Source organism: Zalophus californianus, chromosome 16 (assembly GCF_009762305.2).
Source record: "Zalophus californianus isolate mZalCal1 chromosome 16, mZalCal1.pri.v2, whole genome shotgun sequence".
NCBI lineage: Eukaryota > Metazoa > Chordata > Mammalia > Carnivora > Otariidae > Zalophus > Zalophus californianus.
Window position 1 is genome coordinate 28673542 of NC_045610.1, and position 18793 is coordinate 28692334.

The following is an 18793-nucleotide window of genomic DNA, read 5'->3' on the forward strand; positions in this document are numbered from 1 at the left end:
TTAATTTGGTCTCATCTTTCATTTCCCCCTAGTAGCTTAAACTTTTTCTTTCCAAAATGGGGGGAAAATTTCTTTTTGTTTAAATTGCCAAAGTAAGTTCTCACTGATTTTGAAAGCTGAAGGTGAGTGGAAGCCCGAAGCCCACTTCAGGGCTACGGCTGACCCATGTGGAAGAACCAGACAATCTGGACACCACATATTTCCACAACTTTGGCTCCAAGGGGCTGCTTCTCACTACAATCTTCTCCCTCTGCTTCCCGTGGCACTTCCCTCTCTGCCTTGTGACCAGCTGCCTCCAACATCTGCAGCCCCACTCTTGGCCGGGGCCTGGCCTGAGGGACCTGGGCTTGCAGCCCCTCACTTCTGACGGGGCTTGAAGAGCCAGACTTGGATGGATTTTTACCCGTGTGAGCCCGGGATGGAAAGAGACCGACCACGCACCCAAGCCAGGCCGGCAGGAGAATGAGACGGGGGCAAGGAGACAGAAAGGAGATCAAACCAAGTGGCATCTGGCTCGTGACGGAGCAGAGAAAAGGGAAACGGATACCTCCGGGTGCCCTCGGGGCAGGAGGCTCGAAGGTGAGGCCCCTTGGAAGCTGGAGCTGAGAAATGAGTCAATTGGCAGATAGAAAAAACAGGTTCAAGAGGAAAAAATCACAGAGGCTTAGAGCAAGTGAATGGCTGATTTGCGAATGCACTGGCAGACAAAGGGGGCAGGAATTTTGAATACAGAAGATTAAACTTGCAGATAACATTTGGCCTTTCTCACTCATGGAGGCAAATATCAAGCTGAGATATTCAAAGGCGGTATTATCTTGGTCTAACACTTTTTCTTTTTTTGCTATGGGCTAGGGAAAATGGAGCGAGCTCAGACAGTGGACTCCTGGTTTACCCAGGCAGCTGACCCCTGCTATACAAAGTAACTAGCTGGTTCTGTTTCAGGGTAAAGAGAGGCTAGGGGAGGGGGTCCACAGTAGAAGATGGAAACATTTTTTTGGCTTCTTGCTCCTCTGGCCAGATGAAGATGCAGGAAGACTGTGAGCAGGCCCACCTACCTAGGGGCTGGGGAGAAGGGAGGTTTTGGTCTTGGCTCCTTCCAGCAGGGAAAGCCACCCAGAGACTGATCCAGTTGGCAGAAGCAGCCTTGGAGACGGGATGTAGTGCGTCTATGTTAGGATGCTGTCCACAATCAGCCCCCTCAGTGTGCTTAGGAGCTAAGAGAGCCGGTGGTAACTCCAGCCCATCCCAACTCCCTCTCCCAGTCCTATGTGCCCAGGAGGCCTGAAGGGATTTCACAGTAAGCAGCCCCTCTCAGCCTACGGCGCCCCTCCCTGCTCAGTCACTTGTCAGCAAATGATCCTGTGAAGAAGGCACCCAATTAGAATACAGCTCTGAAACCCCAAGTCCTGTACCGTTATACACTCACTCCTCACAGTGCCTGATCCCTGCTCAAAGTCACCTTGCGGCTGTCCCCCAGCCAGGGGCGCAAGATCGCGCCGCGGGTCCCCGCCAGAGGGCGCAGTTGGCAGGCAGCAAGCACCCGATTCCGGGCTGGGGGCTCCGGGCTGGGGGCGCGGAGGAGGCCCGCCTCTGCGCCCTGCAGCCAACAACGCCCTCCTCGCCTCTCTGCAGGCGGAAGACCCACGCTCCAGAGAGCAGGTTCAAGTCCCCAGACGGGCCAACTAGATACCCATGCATCTCTGGGCCGGTTCCCAGCAAGCAAACGGCTCGGACTGCTCGGCAAAGAGTAGGGAGTGCCACTTTGCATGCAAACTTGTCAGCAGCTGTTCCTTCTGTCTGGTGGGGGGGAAGCCATCAGGGACAAAGTCGTCCTCTTCTTTTGGGAAGTTCGTACTAAACACCGGCTGGCTAGACAGGACGGGGAGTCATTTGAGGACCCTCTCTCTCCCTCTGCGCTGTGTGACCTGAGTGGAGAGAGACGCAGGCAGGCCAAGAAAACAGCGGCTGAGTCCCCGACCTGAGCGTGCGTGCTGGGGCAGTCAGCCTTCAGGTAATGCTCAGTGAAATGTCTTGGTGGAGGGTGCCTTTCCCTCCTTTGGAGGGGCTGGAAACAGTCCCCCAGGCCAGGACTGGGCAGGAAGAGGGGATGGGACATCACTCTCAACAGGCAAGCGTACCTTGTCTACTGCTCAGCTCTAAGGGTGTGAGTGTGTGTGTGTGTGTGTTGCGTGTGCGTGCGCTGGGAGGGAGGGGGTCTCAGTATGTGTTGCTGAATAAACAGTGCTGAGATTTATGAATCGGGACATCATGACCCCTGTCCCAGAAGAGGACAACGTCTTGCAAATACCTTGGCATTTCTGCTATAGAAGCCGTGAGTGTTGAGTGGCCACCAGGCAGTTTGGGGGCTCGCTGTGGGGAGCAGGGTTATGTGTCTGCCAGCCACTCTGGGCAGCATCCCCATCAGCGGTTTAATTCTGGGCAAGTTCCTCCTCGCCCCTCGCCCCCAGCCCCCAGTGTCCTCTGGGCTTTCCGGGTCCAGGCAGCCAGTATGCTCAGGGAGGCAGCTGTGGTGCAGAGAAAGGGAGCACTGGACTTGGAGTCAGAATTCCTGAGTGGGACCCTGGCCCTGACCTTCCGGCTGTGGGCTTCGGGTAAGCCCCTCAGCCGCCAGGGCGCTCATCTGTGTACCATGTGAGCGCAGTCTGCCTTAGCCTGCCTCTCGGTGGGCTACGTGAGAATGGGGAGAAAGCACTTTGTAACTTGTTGAGCTGAAAATAAACATGCCTATTTTTAAGATAGTTGGGTAGGCAGAGCCCAGTAAGGCAGGTACCATGGGCAGATTTAGGAAAATCTGATACAGGAAAATACAATTCACTGGCCATACAAATCAGGAAGGGATTTACTAAAGGATCCAATTCATCTGCCCGGTGCACTGAATCATGCTGGACCCGGATGAAGGACTCTGAGACAGGGGGGCAGGAAAGCAAGGGCGTGGAATCTCACTGAGGCCAGCAAGAGGAAATGCATTTGACTTACAGTGGGAGGCATTTTGAGTTGGATAAAAAGAGGAACTTCCTGCCTATCAAGGGAATGAAACACCTTGATGGCTGAACCAGGAAACCCCAGGGAATCTTATCTCAGAGACCCTAACAAAGGTTGGTCCTGCAGGCTTAAGTCCTCACTTGTAGGGGCTCAATCCACAGCTCACGGGTACCTCAGGGTGGAGCCTACCTTCCTGCTGGCACACAGTCTGCCCGTGGCTCTGCCCAACTGTGGTCACAAGGGGCTGGGCTGAGAGCGGTTAGTCACTGGGAGAGGGGAAGAACAGCCTTAAAAGCATGGAAGTGCCGATGTCCGTAGAATCCCTAAGTGATGCCAATGGACCTGACACAGAAAGCTAGAGCCCAGGACTATAAGGGGCGGGGGGGCACCTCTGGGAGTGTCTGGCTCCAAGATCTGAAAATTGGATTATTACTGATCCAGACAAAGGAACTGTTTACAAAATCCTTTCTAGTTGAGCTCAGCGCACATATCCGGGACAAGCCCGGGCTCCACCAAATCCCAGCATGAGACCGTGGTCTTGGTTTGGTGGGTCTCACATTTCACCAAAGTGCAGGGCCAGCCCTCAAGACAACTGCAGTCATCTGCCTTGTGAATTATCTGCTGCTGCCAGGTTTCATCTGGGGCGGGAGGCTCTGGTGGCCCCTGGCACATTTCCAGAGCATGTCCCCTGACGGGCACAGGCAATGGTGGGCCCCGTCCTTGCCCAGCCCAGCTCTGAAGGTAATGTGCTGCCAAAACAGAACTCACAACGCAGGGCATTTCAGGGCCAAAGAGAAGGGAGTCTGGGCTGACTGGTGTCAGGGCTCCCATTCCCAACCCCCAGTTCCCGACAGAACGGAGGGAACAGAAGCCCCTCTCCTATTCTTTGAGGGCAGGGCTGTGTTCATTCATCACACTGGGTTTTAGGGTTATTTATTTTAAATAATGTAAAGAAACTGAAAAAGGAATGAGTAGAGGGACTATGTTGATAGGCTGATGTCAGAGAAAAAGAGCTCAAGGTTATTGCTCCTCCGACTCTCCCCTCTACCTTCACCTTGTCCCTATCATGCTTCTATCTGCCTTCATTAAAAACTCCACGGCAGGGGCGGCTGTGGTGGCTCAGTCGGTTATGGGTCGGACTCTTGATTTCAGCTCAGGTCACGATCTCAGGGTCATGAGATCCAGCCCTGTGCCCGGCTCCGTGCTCCGTGGGGAATCTGCTTCTCTCCCTCTCCCTCTGCCCCTCCCCTGACTTGTGCATGCTCTCACTCTAAAATAAATAAATCTTAAACAACAACAAAAACAACAAAAAAGGCTCCTACAACACTGCTCAGTGATGCTGGGTCTGTCAACAGTGGAGACTCATGGGTCCCTCTTAACAGCCACTCACTCCTTGCTAATGCACTCTGAAGAATGGCAGCTGGACAGCCAAGGCCTTCCTGGGAACAGAGTCAAGGACCCTGCTTTTATTCTCCGTGCCCTCTGAAAGTAGGGTCCACTATAAAGCAATGCAGATGGTCAAATGGGAAAGGTCAGCAGGGAAAGATATTCCTGTTCCTGCTAACGGAAGGTGAAATAGTCAGCTGTGAGTTATTACAGCATGTTTCCAGCAGAGCACAGGGGGATTACGCGCCAGCAGTCTGCCCGGCTGCTAGGTCCCAGGGATCCTGGCTCTAACTTTCCTTCTAGAGCTTAGCCTGAAGGTGGGAGAGATAGAGAGGACCAGCAATTACATCCAACCTGGAAAAACTGTATGACACACTAAATTAGAATCAAATCAGTTCAGGGACCCAGATGCAGGGACAATCAATTTAATATACAACGTACTATATACACATATATGTGTATATGTATATATATGTATATATACATATACACACACACACACACACATGCACTTAAGCTCTGCTAAAATTCAGGCTATTTCAGAAGGATAAGGGAAGAAACACTTTAAAACTAGGGGAGGATTAAGAGAGTAATGTGATGACATTTCCTTTTCCCTGTGTCCATACACAAACAAATATATTACAGAAGTACGAACTCAGCCTGATATCTACAAGTCTGGACATATCCGGGGATGCCTGGCTCATCTTAAACACTGCACAGGACACACGGAGAGTGTCTGCTCATGCACGGGGCTGACAGGAAAGCCAGTGTCACAAATACTCCAAATGTCATTTACAGTGGTGCCATGGTCTTATAAGATTGCCGTTCCTGCTTGTTCTCTCAAAACCTAAGCTGCTTTAGATGGCTGTGGCTGGTGCTGATGTCTTCCGGTTCATGCTGGGCGCATCTCAAGTAGGGAACGCATGGACCACAGAACCAAGGACTTGGGACTAATTATCATGTGGAATGATGGTCTAAGCTTCTGGTCAAATCACACCCCTCTGAAGAGATAACTTCACTACTGGCTGGCTCCAGAGCCCTCACATCAAGTGTTAGAGGTGAACCTGGAGATTCATTACTACCACTCAGATCAGTGTGAGGAGAAAGCCCCAAACACCCAGAATGAACCCACCTGAGAAGAGCTTTGGGCTAGGACTGTATACTTCATGTTGAGATACAATCTCAACACAAACAGCTCGGTTCTCTTTCTATCTTGATGCTCTTTTATTATCGGCCCTGATTTGGGTCTGTGGGTATGTCTCCTCCTCACAAAGGACCAGGCTGGGGTTGGTGGGGAAGGTGGGTGAGGGGAGGAGAGGGGTTAGGGGTTAGCTGCCATGTGCTTATGGTGTAAATTCTGGGGATGGAGTAGCCTTGAGTGGGCCTGGGCCTGGTGGCCAAAGAAACCAGGCTTTGCCATGAGGGCAAAGAAGGAACTTTCTGGAGCCACTGTTAGGTTCCTGTTTCTCCCAGACCCCAAGGGTCCTGAGGGACAGACCCTATTTGCATGTGTCTGAGGAAGGAGGGGGAGAGGGGCCCCCAGGATGGGAAAGGCCATGAGGTGGGTCACGGGGGCTTGCCTGGCGCTGGCTCAGCCAAAGTGAACTGTCTTCGGGCTACAATGGCTTCACCAGTTGAAGGGACCTCAGCAGGCTGCCCGGCTCAGGGCCTGGTCTCAAATGCAAGAGGGTGGTTGTGATCCCTCTCAGAAGTGAATGGGGTGATTCAACGGTGTCTCAGCCCTAAGCCTCTAAGGCACCTCGGAAAAACAGGGGAAGTTAACCCGAGAGAGAGATGTTTACGGCCCTGGGGAAACAGGCTAAGGCCTCCCCCGCCAACTCGCTGGGCTTCCAGTTCTGGCCCTCCCTGACCTGAGGCCCGAAAGGAAATAAGGACGGGGAGTGTGGTGCCAGAATGACCCCCCTCCCTCTCTCTTTCCATAACACTTTGGTTGCTCCGAGTGTCTCCTAGTTTAATCCCGAGAACGTCCCTTGCTTTGTTTTGATCTGGTGACTGCCTATGTCTCTGAGGCCCATCCAGCTCTATCTTGTCAAAAGAGACACCAGTCTGGCTCCCCCCCCGCCCCCGCCACCCGGGAACCCAGGCACCCTCTGCGCTGCTGGGCTGTGTGTGCTCGCTCGTTCCCAGCCTGCCTGCCCTCAGCCAGAGGCATCGGGTCCTAGCTTGCATCTTGTAAGTGATCCCAGTCACGCAGGCTCGGCGAATGCTTCCTGCACTATGTACTACGAAGAGAAAGCATTATGAAGTCCAAGGCCAGAACTGCATATGTGTGGTATTCGCAGTCATGAGGAAAAGCTCTGTAAGAATTTGATAACACCCTGTCCCAGTCAGGGAAGGTGGAGCGGGGGAAAGCCTCCTACTACTGTGGGCACAAAAGCGTCCGGAGGCAAGAGGCACAAAGTTCTAGAAGCTGCGGCTTCTAAAGGTGCCAGGCTAAGAAAGGGACCGTGTGGGTTTGACACCATCTTTTCTCACGCTCCTGACAACCTGTGAGATGGGTCCTGTTACCCTGGGTTACAGATGAGGAAACTGAGGGCTGCAGCAGTGAGGGAATGTGTCTCTGACCAGACTGAACCCAGCTCTCACTTGGACCTCAAGCCAACTCCCAGCTGCTCTCCAAACCGAATCCTGCCGCTCGGACGTCCCTCCTTGCATCACCGTCTGACAAGACATCTCGTGTTTATTTGGATCTTTCTTTGCCTCACACAGGTCTCAAGGACAAGACACCAAACCTCCCTTGTTGGAGCGCCAGCTCCTGAGGGTGTGGGCTCTGCTGCCCTCTCCACATTGGAAACTCCCTGGTGGTGGTGTCTTCCCCCCCCCCCCCATCAGACTGGGGGCTCCCCGGGGTTGGGCCACGCCTGCCGCGAGAGATAGGGGATGGTGTCTCTCCCGAAGGACTAGACCACCCTCCTCTGTGCCACATCCCAGAACAAGGCTGGGCAGAACAAAGCAGGCAGGCAGCATGGCTGGGGTCAGGGTGGGGAGGAGAGGGCGCTGCCAGACAGAAAGGAAGCCCTCCCATACCTGCGTCCTTAGAGGGACTCCTCCAGAATGTGTGACCAGAGGCCTGGTCTCAGTCCCAAAAGGGCAGTCCCGTGGGGAGCTGGACTGCCCTAGGGCCATCCGTATTTACTGCCCGATCACACTGAATGGAAACTCACTGTCCTGGACTCACAACCAGGGGGTAGGGTGGGGAGGATGCCCAAGGGGCAGCCCCTCAAGGACCTGCACAAAAGGCTTTCCACTCGAGCAGCCTGTCTTTAATGATTATAAAGGCACAGGAGTTTAATCCATTTTTGATGTAAGCACTAATAGCTCTGTGTCCTTGAAGTTCAAAGCGGGCACATACATGTCACTAATTAGCCAAGCACGGAGCCATTCAGCTCCCTCTCATGTTTCTAATTAGGTCTTTAATAACAAACAAACTCCGACCTTACCAAACGGCCCCCATTCATCAGACAGTCAAGGAGGGTGGCTGCTTCCATGTTTACGGCTGCTTCCATGTTTACGGCTGCTTCGGGCCGTTGGTTTCTATATGTACCTGCTCTTAATCTCAGCCAGGACAGGCCTGTCCTGGAACCCCTCTGTGAGGACAAAGACCCCTTCAGCCTGCCCTGCAGGGGCGGACTTCCTGGCCCTGTTGGGAGGACCCGTGGCTGTCAGGACAGCCGGCTGCAGGCTGAGGACACAGACCAGCTCTCCTGGTCATTAGAGGAGGTGGGGGTGAGCTACCTGGCCTGGCTCTATGTATCCACGGCTGAGGTATGGATGCTGGTGACAAAGTCACAGGGACGGTGTGAGGCTCTACATCTGGCAAGAAGCTGGTGGTACTTGAGTCCGTGGTTACACACTGGACTTGACCCAGGGAGCTTTCACGACTACTGACGCCTGGGGCTGACCCTGGTAGATTCTGATTTGATGGGTCTGCAGTGTGGCCTGGATACCAGGAACTTTAAAAATTCTCCTGGTGATTCCAACAAGCAGCAAAGTTCAAGAACCACGGTGTTGGCCCCACTCTCAGATGTGCTCACCGGCAGTAACTATTACCAGGTCCATCTTTATTAATAAATACCATCCAGAAAGCCAGACCCTAAATGTTTAATCAACCACACCCAAGGATGGAAATCTGACTACAGGTTCCTTCAGTGATATCCACGATCCTGGAAATATTTCTGTCCCTCTCACTGCCTCCATGCATGAAAAAAAAATGCAGGATTGACTGTTTTCAAATGCATTCTCATCACCTGGAAGCCGCTGGCTTTCTCTTTACTCTTTTTAGCTCCTAAGGCACTGTTACTATTGTTCCCCCCCACCCCCACATGACAGGGGATCGAGAGCTGTGGAAACAGCAGCTACCTAGAGCTACAGAGTTGAAAGGTCCTCAAGCACCTCTAGTCTGAAACCCTGAAATCACCTAGCCTGTTGGGTGGCGGAGCTAGACCAGCACCAAGTCTTTCCGATTCCCTACTTTTTCATGCTCTCGTCCTTTTTTTTTTTTTTTTTAACTGTTTATCATCCTTCCTTATCTGATTAATCCCCAAGGCAACCTCTTTCCCTAGGAAGGTGAAGGGAAGTAAGGGAAGCCTCTGAGCTATTTCTGTCCCAAGGCCAGAGCACTGACAGCTGTGGGGCCAGTCCCTCCCTGAACCCGGTGTAACCCTCCAGCAAGTCACATCCAGGCCTGACTTGTTTTTCTGTGCGCCAGGTCGTCGGGGAGACACTGAAATCTCAGAGGCTGCCTCCGTGGAAGGTTTAAGGACTAAAGACTATTTCATGTGCCTGGAGTGGCACAATCTAGACCCAGAAAAATCCAACAGTGTGGCCAAAGATACACAGCAAAACTGGATCCTCCAACATCGGTCCAGGTTTTCTGGTTTGGCTGCTGTGTTTGGGGTCTTCGGGTCTTTTCTGGAGGCTGGGTTGACACTGCCAGACCCTTCCACCTGGGTCAGTGCCTAACTGACCCCTGACTCCGGGGTATCCTGTGTCCCGTGTGTCTGTAAGACTCTGCCTCTCTTTCCCCTAAGGCCCGGAAAGCCAACCCTCTGCAGGTTACAGTCAGAAATAACTTCCAGAAAGAGAGCAGAAAGCGGGGCTGGGCAGTCGGCCTCCCACAGTGCTCTACCACAGGCGCACAGGTCTGCACTGATTGCTTACCACAGACCTGGACAGGCCGTTTTATTAATATTAATAAGTAACCAGGAACAAAGGGCCCCTTTATTTTTAGCTTTCTCTAATTGCGTAGTAATTACTCATCTACAAAACAAATGAGCCCCTGCTCGCGGTTGCTATAGTACCGGGAGCCCAGCCTCCCTGCAGGACGATTGGCCGAGGATCCCACTGCTCCCACCTCCGGCCCCGCCCCTCCATGGCCATTGGTCCGAAGCAAAGCCCCAGCAACTGGGCGGCCAATCCGCTCCCAGCCCCAGGGCTAGGCTGGGCTTCCTGGCGACCTTCCAGGCTCAGTCCTCACCGCTCACAGGAAGGGATGTTGACTCATCCCTAAGGAGAACGGGAGAAGGTCTGTCTTGCCCACAGAAGCCCTCCCTTGTTCCATCGCCTAGTTTCTTCTGGGCGGTGGCTAACTTCCCTCAGTCTCGTATTAACTAAAGGCTCCTTTCAAATAATAATAATTACCTTCAGGCCGTCTCCCTCTTACCCGACCACGCCTCCTCTGGGCCTCCTTTGTGTGCCTGTGGTCTGAAAAGGATTCAGGGACCGGAAGCCAGATCAGAAATGTCAGCCAAAGCCAGACAGAACCATGACCTTAAGTCTGCAACAGCAGAAGCAGGTGCAAAATGTGCATACAATGCTCCCTGAGGCCTCTTGTAAATGGTTTTGGGTTCTCTCTTCCCCCAAGGAGAGGGAGAATTAAGTTGATGGGCAACGGTGGTTTGCCCTTGAATATGTGTTAAGAATGCAGACCTCTGCTCACGAATCGGAGGGGCTGGTACGATAGAGCATCCGCTGACATGGTTGAGAGCACAGATGTGATGAGACAGACCCAGGTTCCGATCTTGTCTCCTACCTCTGACAAGCTAGCTAAGCCACAGTCTTAAAATTTTAATAAAAATGGGAATGGGAATGATAGTGCCCTCTTCATAGGATTAGGAGAATTAGATGGGGTAACGCAGGTGGGCTTAGCACTGTCCTTGGCTCACTCATAATGCGGGAGTTATTATGAACACTATTATCATTATTATGAACACTATTATGATTACTATTATCATCATGTATTAAAATTGGCTGGGAAGTGTCTCTAGCATTGTCAACCACTTGCAAGATATCTTTCCCTTAGGTGGCCTCGGAGGTGGGTGTGAATGTTGAGATGCTGGCTGGAACCCTCCTATCCATGCCACAGAGTGGATTTCATCGTGGCTCCCCCATCCTGACAGATCTACTTCCAACAGCCAATCACAGCTGTTCAAAAGCATTATTTGCCCACCTCCAGTACTGCAGGATTCCAAGCTGGCAAGGGGAGACCTTTTTATTAATATTAATAAGCATCCAGGAACAAAGGGCTCCTTTATTTTCTGCCTTCTCCAGTTGCATAATAGTTAGTCATCTACACTAAGAATGAGGCTGACTTTGCCTCCTGGAGTACTGATGGTTTATATTGTTGGAGAAGGTAGGCACCACTCTGAGATACATGCAAAACATGTTCCATAGAGTCAGAACCCCGCCTTTCATCCAGAAGACCTCACCAAGCAGGAAGGAGACCGAGGACACTGTGTTGTGTTGAGGAGGGGCACCCTGGGTAGGGTTAATCGGGGGTGGCTTCCTAGCAGTCTGAGCCAATCTTAACGGAGGGAGCAAAGACAGGGACGGAGGGAGGTGGATTGGCAGTGGCTGCCACGAGGGACCAGGAGTGGGGACCAAGAGCCCCAGGTAGGGAATGAATAACTTGTTGGCAGAAGCAAAGGAGAGTCACAGAAAACTAAGGTGGGGCATGGTGAGGGAGTGCCCTCCTGTGTCAGCCTTGTTTCCCCCTTCCCTTGTTCCAGGTCACCAACCCAGCCCCAGCCCTAGGGATTGGGGAGGGGTCAAGCTGTGTTCTGTGGGGGTGCTGCCAGGCTGATCTCCTTTAGCTGGTTCCGTCCTTACCACGCTCCACTGCTGTGAAGCATATGAACCTCTCTCTCCTACCAATATGACTGTAGTAATCCAGTTTTCAAGGTCTCCCCGAATCTAGCCTGCCCTCGACCTCATCGAGCCTATACCCCCACTGCCCCTCAGACAGCCTCCCACTGTCCCCCCTCTGACCATGCCCTGAAATTCTGTGTCCCACCCCAGACCCCAGCGTGATACTGAGCCCAGAGGTCATCAGCTAATAGGTAAGAGCCGAGGGCCCGAAGCCGCTCTTCCTGGGCAGTGACAGATGAACATTTATGGAGTGTTTACTCTACATGGTCTGTCACCCGTCCTCCTGCTTTCAGCCCGATCTCTCTAGTCTACCCTGCTGTCAAGGCTTGGCTAACATACAAATCTGATGTCACTTCCTGGGTTCAGGCCTCTCCGAGGCTCCCGGTTGCCTGTGTGAATCCAGGCTCTGGCCCTGCCAGCCCTCCAGCTTCATCAGTGGCCGCCCCCAGGCCCCCATCCCCACCCCATTGCATTTGACTCTCCAGCTGCCGGGAACCATTTGCAGGGCTTCAGATTCACTCCTCTGTTTTAGGCTCTGGTGGCTTTGCACATGCTGTTCCCCCTGGTTCTTGGGGAACTCCTATTTGTCCTTTAAAAGTGGAAAGAGTCACTCCCCTGTGAAACCTTCCTTAACTTCCCAAATAAAGCCAATCACTTCCTCCTCCGTGCCCTTTCTGTGACTGGACGGATGCATCATACCGTAAGTACCTGTTAGCCTCCAGGCTAGGTGGGGAGACGCTTGAGGGCAGGGATTGTGCTCTGGATTCATCTAGGAGATTCTAGGGCTGTGGCGGGCTTCACGCTTGTCCACCCAGCAGCACTCTCCCTTCCCCTCCTTCATCTGCACCCAGACTGTCCTTTGGAAATCCATTCTTCTCCTGCTATTCAGTTCAGAGGGGGCTGGATCTCACCCTCAGTGACTGGTTCTCACAAACCAGGCCTTAGCCAAGCAGCACAAAGCTCTGGACTTCTGCTAGAATTCAGAACCATCTGACCCCCTCTTCTTCTAGACAGGTTGGCGTGAAGCAGGAAACTGCTGTGACCATTTTGGCACCGTAGGAAAGCCAACATCAAGACAATACTGAAGCAAAAAGGAGGACAAAGCCAAGGGAGCTGCAGGAAAAGAGCCCCAGCAGTCTACACATGAAGCCCACTCTTCCACGGAGCTTCCACGATGTTGGCCAGTAAGTCCCCTATCATATTTTACCATGCCGAGTTGGGTTTTCTGAGAGAGCCCAAAGCACCCTGACTCAAGGCCTGGCACAGTGCCTGCCACATGTAATAATAACTACTGTTGTTATCCACTTAATAAATATCTGCTGAACTAAATTCCATGGCAGGTGCACCCTGGGCCCAGTTCTGAAATCTACATCTGAGAGATGGGCCGGTGAGGTCTAGGGGCCTGAGTCCTCCGCCGCTACAGCACTGGCCCCAAGGCTACTGGGTTCTCCCAGCACCCTGCACGTGGGGGGCATCTGGGCGGCAGGTGAGTTCTTCGTGAACAAACATGGTTTCTCTACAGGGCTATTAAAGGAGGCCAGAGACCTGGGTTCTAGGTCAGGGTTCTTCACCCTTGACCAAAGCTTTGCTCCCCAGGTAAGCAGCTGGGTGACTTTGGGTAAGTCACGCAACCATTCTGCAGATCTGCTTTCTCTTAAAACCAAACATGCAAAACCAGGCCAAAAACCTCTGCCTTCCTGCCTGTCTCTTGGGCTAGCTGTGGTCATAGGCATGGCAATCTAACCTCTGCCGAAACGTAAGGAGCCATGATGCACCCAGGTCTGTGCTCCTTTGATGACTCTCACCAACATGTGAGTTCACCAGCGTTTGGGTTGCAAGGAGGGGGTGCCCCTGCCCATCTCTCTTGTGTTCTCTGTGCTCTTTTGGAGCTTCCAAGGGCACCACCACACTTTCTACCCTCCTCCAGATGGCAGGGCCTGGGCCCCTAAGCCAGCATGAGAGAGAGGGCCAACGAGCTCAGGGGGCAGGCACGGATGTGTCACCCTCTGAAAAAAATTCCACTGATTTAAAAGACCCTTAACATCCCCCTACTCTGTTCACTTTAGGATTAACTTCTATGGAGGTCTGGGCTGCAAGGCTAGTCACTAATTGCACTAGAGTTGATTTATCAAGTGCACGGTGTTTCTATTACAAAATTATTGATCACAGCTGATGTATTTTATTCTCAACAGGGTTGGTCCAAAAGCCCTTGGAAAATGAATGAAGCCGAGGTCAGCAGTGGGCGGCTCCACACATTATTATAAATTCACTGCGGTTACTGAAATCCAACACAGGCCTCTTGATGGTGAAAGACCCGGCCCTCCCAGAAGCGAGGATTTTAATGACAAACTGAGAAACGAGCTGCCCATCCCCAGGACACGAGGCAGCGGACTGAGAGGTAAGTCTGGCTGGTTGTAGCAGCTGCTCATAATGGGTCAGGGATCTGCTCTCCCTCTGGGCTGCCATGCTGGCTCTACGCCATGGCCACAGATGGGGCTCTTTCCCAGCGAGAGGGCATTCCCAGGACCCTACCCCCCAGATGGGCTGTCTTGGGGCCATCATCCCCCGAGGATGCTTGCTGCTAGCACAAGGGAGTCTGGCTGGGAAAGAAGAGACGATTGCCCTGAAGCCCCCCCTTCCTGGACATCAGATCCTGCTGATGGAGGTGCAGAAAAGCCACCCTCAGAAATGAAGGCAGCACGTGGATCCATTTTCCTTTTGACACGAAGTTGACAGCGTGAGAAACAATGCATCTTGGGAAATAAGGACTCTCAGCAAGAGGGATCTGGATCCTCAGACCACTAAAGGCAAGACATGTTGTCTGCCTTTATATTCCTTGGGGCCTGGCCCAGAGCAAATCTTCAATGGCTGCTTGGTTGAAAGCAACACCTGGGAACCCTAAAACGTATGCCACAAAGGATGCAAGTAATTCCGGATCCCTCCGGCAGCTGGAGGAGCATGTGTGGGACGCTGTTGTTCACGCCCCTTAGGCCTAGCACATGTAAGGTGAAGGGGGTCATGGGCACATGGAAAATACCCTGGGTGGGAGGGGGGGACGGGCAGGCCTGCTTTGTGCGCACCAGCATCTACTCTCCTTTATGGTTCAACTATTTCCTCTCCCTCCTGAGTTGAATTTTACTTTTGTTCATTGTACCTACTGGAACTGAAACGGTTAGGATGTCCAGTCACAGGGTGGCAAAGCCATTTCCCTAGCAGAGCCAGACCCTGGATTTAGGCCACTAAGGGGGAATTTTCGCGGGCTCTGCCTTCTCACCCTCCTTCCTGCTTGGCAGCCTTTGTGCATCGGCAGCTTTAGCAGCCCCAGAAGCCTGCCGCTTCCAGCCATGTCCCCTGGCCCGCCCCCCGCAGGACGGCTCTTCCTGAATCTCCCTTCCTGGGCCTCGGGGCCCTCCTTCTGTTTGGTGGCCGAGTGGCCCGCTCACTTGCAATCCTTGTTCATGCTGACGGTGCCCCGGACCACTCTCCACCATTCCGCTCTGTCACCTCACACTCCTCTGGGAACACCATGGACGCTGTGACGTCCTGGGCTTCAGTCTCCCACAAGAGACAACCTATCCCCTGAAGACTCAGGTCCCACCGGGTCCTCCTGCAAGCGTTAGGTCAGAGTCACCAAGCAGCCGGTCTAAAGAGCACGTCCCCCAGTGGCAACTACTACTTCACATCCCATCAACTTGTAAAGATTCGGGCCATCTCCAAAAGCACTCCGTTATGGTTTGTCCCCACAAATGTAGGGGAGACAGCATGTCCAGAGACACGGACTGCCCATGCCCCTGAGCTGAGGGCAGAGGCTGCAGGACTGGGAAATCTTCCTGGCGAGGTGGAGGGAAACTGTGGCCTCCTCTCTGAATGTCAGGGGTTCCCCTTCTCCCTTGTCCCTGCCCCACGGAGCTGTGCCAATAATCTCTGCACCAGGAAGGTCACCACTCTGATGCCACCTCCGCCCCCCCCCCCCCCGCCCCGTTCCTTGGAGAGCACAAGTAAAGGCTTCTCCTTTATCTTCACCAACCTTAAGAACAGATGCTAACCTTCACTAGGACCCAATGCATTCCTCGTCTGCAGACTGAGGACCTCAAGAGCTGAATCCCTTTCCCCACCATGTCTCATTTGCCCTTCTCCCCGGGGACTAGAGTGTGTAGACAGGACTGCCATGCGGACCTGTTCCCTTGACAGGCTGGATGTGAGCTGGCAAAGGACCCAAGGCGTTGAGGGCCTGGACCAGGCCTTGCCGGTGGGCCTTAAGAAAGAAGAAAAGACCTGCTCTGTTCAAGAACCATATGAGGAGGACAAGAACAAGGAAGAACCTGTCAGACTCCTTCCGAACCTGGTTCTGTTCTCATTTACTAGAGCCGGACACGCTAGCAACAGAGACCTCACTGAGGCAGGCTAGAGCTGAGGGTGGTGACCCAGTGCTGGACTGGGGGAGCAGGGAGTGTGAGGGGAGGTGGTGGTGGCTGATGGCGAGAACATGGATCCAAGCCCCTTGGCAACATTGAAAATATGGAGCCCCCTCTCTTCCTGGTCCCCCACGCTATCCTCAGACAGCCGTGCTGTGCCGGGCTGTCGGAGACCCTGTAATATCAAGTCAACAATGCATGTTCCGGGGCTACAGCTACCAGGACGTCCACTACAGTGCATGCATTTAGTTCAGTCCCACAGAGACACACACTCCAAGAACAGGCAGGGGGGGTGTGAAATGTTTTACTGGACAACAGGTGTTTTGGAGTTGTAACTAATAAAAAAAAAAAATCGAAAACGAAAGTGTACAAAAAAAGACATTTCTCGAGAGTTGGATATGAGTTTGTTTCTTGAACTGTTTCATCTGAACAAGCAAAAACATGCAAACCAGCTGGTACTAACAGGAAGCTGGACACTGAGAGAGGATTAATAGGTGCGGACAAACCTTCCCGCTGAGCGTGCTCAGAAGAGTGTTTGAGAGGAGGTGTGCAGATCCTAGTGTAAGAGAGGCGGGAAAGTATGCCTCAGAGACACGCTCTCACCGCAGCCCCAACCAAGCAAGAGAAAAGACAACAGAAACATGACTCTCGCACTCACCACCACCGTCAGGAGCTCATGTTACTAGACTGGAATAAAGCTGGCAAGTATAAAGTTCAGTAAGGGGTCCTGGCTGGGGCCGGAGATGGGCTGGGGGGGGTGGGCGGGCAGGGGGCTCAGAAGCTCTTCGACTGATACACAGACCCACCCCGTAATGTCCCCCAGAAATAAAAGAGCCTGAAAATCCGAACCACTTCCCTCCCCTGTGTGTGTGTTTTGGGGGGTGTTTGTTGACCAAACTGGATTTAGGTTTGGGTGGGACATGATGAGGCCATCAGAACTGAATGAATACGATCAAAATAAACAAACAAACTCTCGACTGAGCACAAGAAAAGATGACATTTCAGACTACCGGGTGAAGGTAAAAGAAAAGTGACCACTGATAGTGAAGTTATCTAGGAGTCGCAGGGACCTCCCCTGGCGGGGGGGTCACCTGAGCCCTGCTCACCTCAGGTCCTGTGTGAATTAGGAAAAGGCGGGCAGGCTGGCCCCGAGGAGTTGGCTGAGGTGGGTGCAGAGCTCAAGGCCCCCCTGGACCTCCTACCCTGACACCATAGCCCTGACAGATACAAGTTGCCAACCTGAGCAAAATCCAAGCTGCTTCCCCAACCCCCCACCCTGCCCACCCCACAGCCCTCAGCAGGTGCTTCTACCTCAGGAAGCTCCCCTAGTACATCATAATATGGAAGGAAGAAAAACCAAAGCGGTGAAGCTAGACAAAAATGAAAGGCAAAATAGGGCCCTCCATAGGACGCCTGATCCCTAGACCGAGCCTGACAGCCAGGCCCTGGGGAGTGGAGGCCACGTTCCCTACTATTTGGAGTCCCCTGCCAGGGTCGGCAGAGTACCAAGCTCAAGGTCAGTACTCCACCACAGGCTCCCTGTACCAGCTTCTTCCTAGAAGACGATGCGTCTGAACTTGTGACGCCCTCCAAGAGCTGAGGCTGCTTGCTTGGGGGGGGCAGAAGGAGCACCCCACCCCCTGGCAAGGAGTTGACACTGGGGCGGGGAAGGGTTGCAGGAGCAGGGGAAGGGAGAACCGGGCAGTCAGCCTTCAGTGATCACCCGCTGGCCTAGGCTGATGCATAAATGCAAACAAGCGTGTGCCGTCCCTCTCACATACTCGCCAAAATGCCACCAAGGGGCCACTACAACAGGTAAATAATTGGCCATCAGGTAAATAATTGGCCATCTCACCAGGCTCGGAGTCTAGATTATTTTCTACAGGGAGGGAGGGGACAGTCCTTACAGGCCAAAATGCACTAAAAGAAAGACAGGCAGAGATCTTCCTTCCCCAACCTTGTAACCCTGCTCCAGGTCCAAAGTGGGGGGTTGGGGGTGAGGGGCTGCGCTACCCTGTCTACAGAGAGGCAGGTGTCTTCCAGCCCAGGCGGTGTTCTGACTTTGGCAGGCACAGTCTAGTCGTCGCCCTGGGGCTCACCGCAAGCCCCTGACCCCCAGGCAGCACTGTGGGGTGCCCTGTAGCTTCCGGGCCGAGCCTGCACCCTTGGGGCCAGGCACCTCGGAGTTGAGGATTTACTCCTTGCACTAACCTAGGCTGGTGTGGGGCAGGTGGTCTGGGAGCACGCTCCTGAATAGAATTCACTAACAGTGCAGCAATGAGCATGGCTGACCTCGAATGGCCCCTGGGAGACTTAGCTCCCGATGGAAATGGCTACAAATAAAACATCACTGATCCTGGAAAAAAAAGTGTGGTTGGAGATGGCTCTGGAGTTTGGGGTTAGGAGTTGGGGGTGGGTGGGTGGGACTCCCGCCTGGCTCTGGGGGTCCGTGGGGGGGGCACAGGCCATGGGGAGACCACTCTCAGACTCGCAAAGAACCCCATGCTGCCCTTTAAACTTGCCATGAAGTCAAGGAGAATGGGGGTGGGGAGAGAGGCAGGGTTAATTTCGGGTTAAAGTTTAGTTTCATAATCCAAGTTATAATAAGAAAGAAACTGAACGGAGAAAACAACCAACAACACTCAAAAATCTCGAGTTTTCTTTCTGTCGTTCCCCCCCACCAGGCACAAGTAGGACAGAGGCTCGTTTGTAACGATACCAAAAAGCACTCAAGTTAAAAAACCAAACAGAACAGGGAGACACCAGGCAGGCGCGCCCGCCCCCAGGGCAGGGGCACCAAGGGACACCAGCCGGAGGGCAGG

At 53.2% G+C, this 18793-nt stretch overlaps 1 protein-coding gene across 6 annotated transcripts in view; it reads right to left on the minus strand.

The window, feature by feature from the left end:
* The window catches only part of MSI2 (musashi RNA binding protein 2), a 391573-nt gene that overhangs the window by 11138 nt on the left and 361642 nt on the right, over positions 1-18793 (minus strand). The window contains exon 12 of one of the 6 annotated variants that reach the window (XM_027624510.2): positions 15972-16527. The exons of the other annotated variants lie outside the window; for them this stretch is intronic. Within the exon in view, the coding sequence (XP_027480311.1) occupies positions 16430-16527 (98 nt within the window). The 3' untranslated portion in view covers positions 15972-16429. Of the gene's footprint in view, positions 1-15971; positions 16528-18793 lie in introns of those variants that run through there. 6 annotated transcript variants of the gene reach the window in all.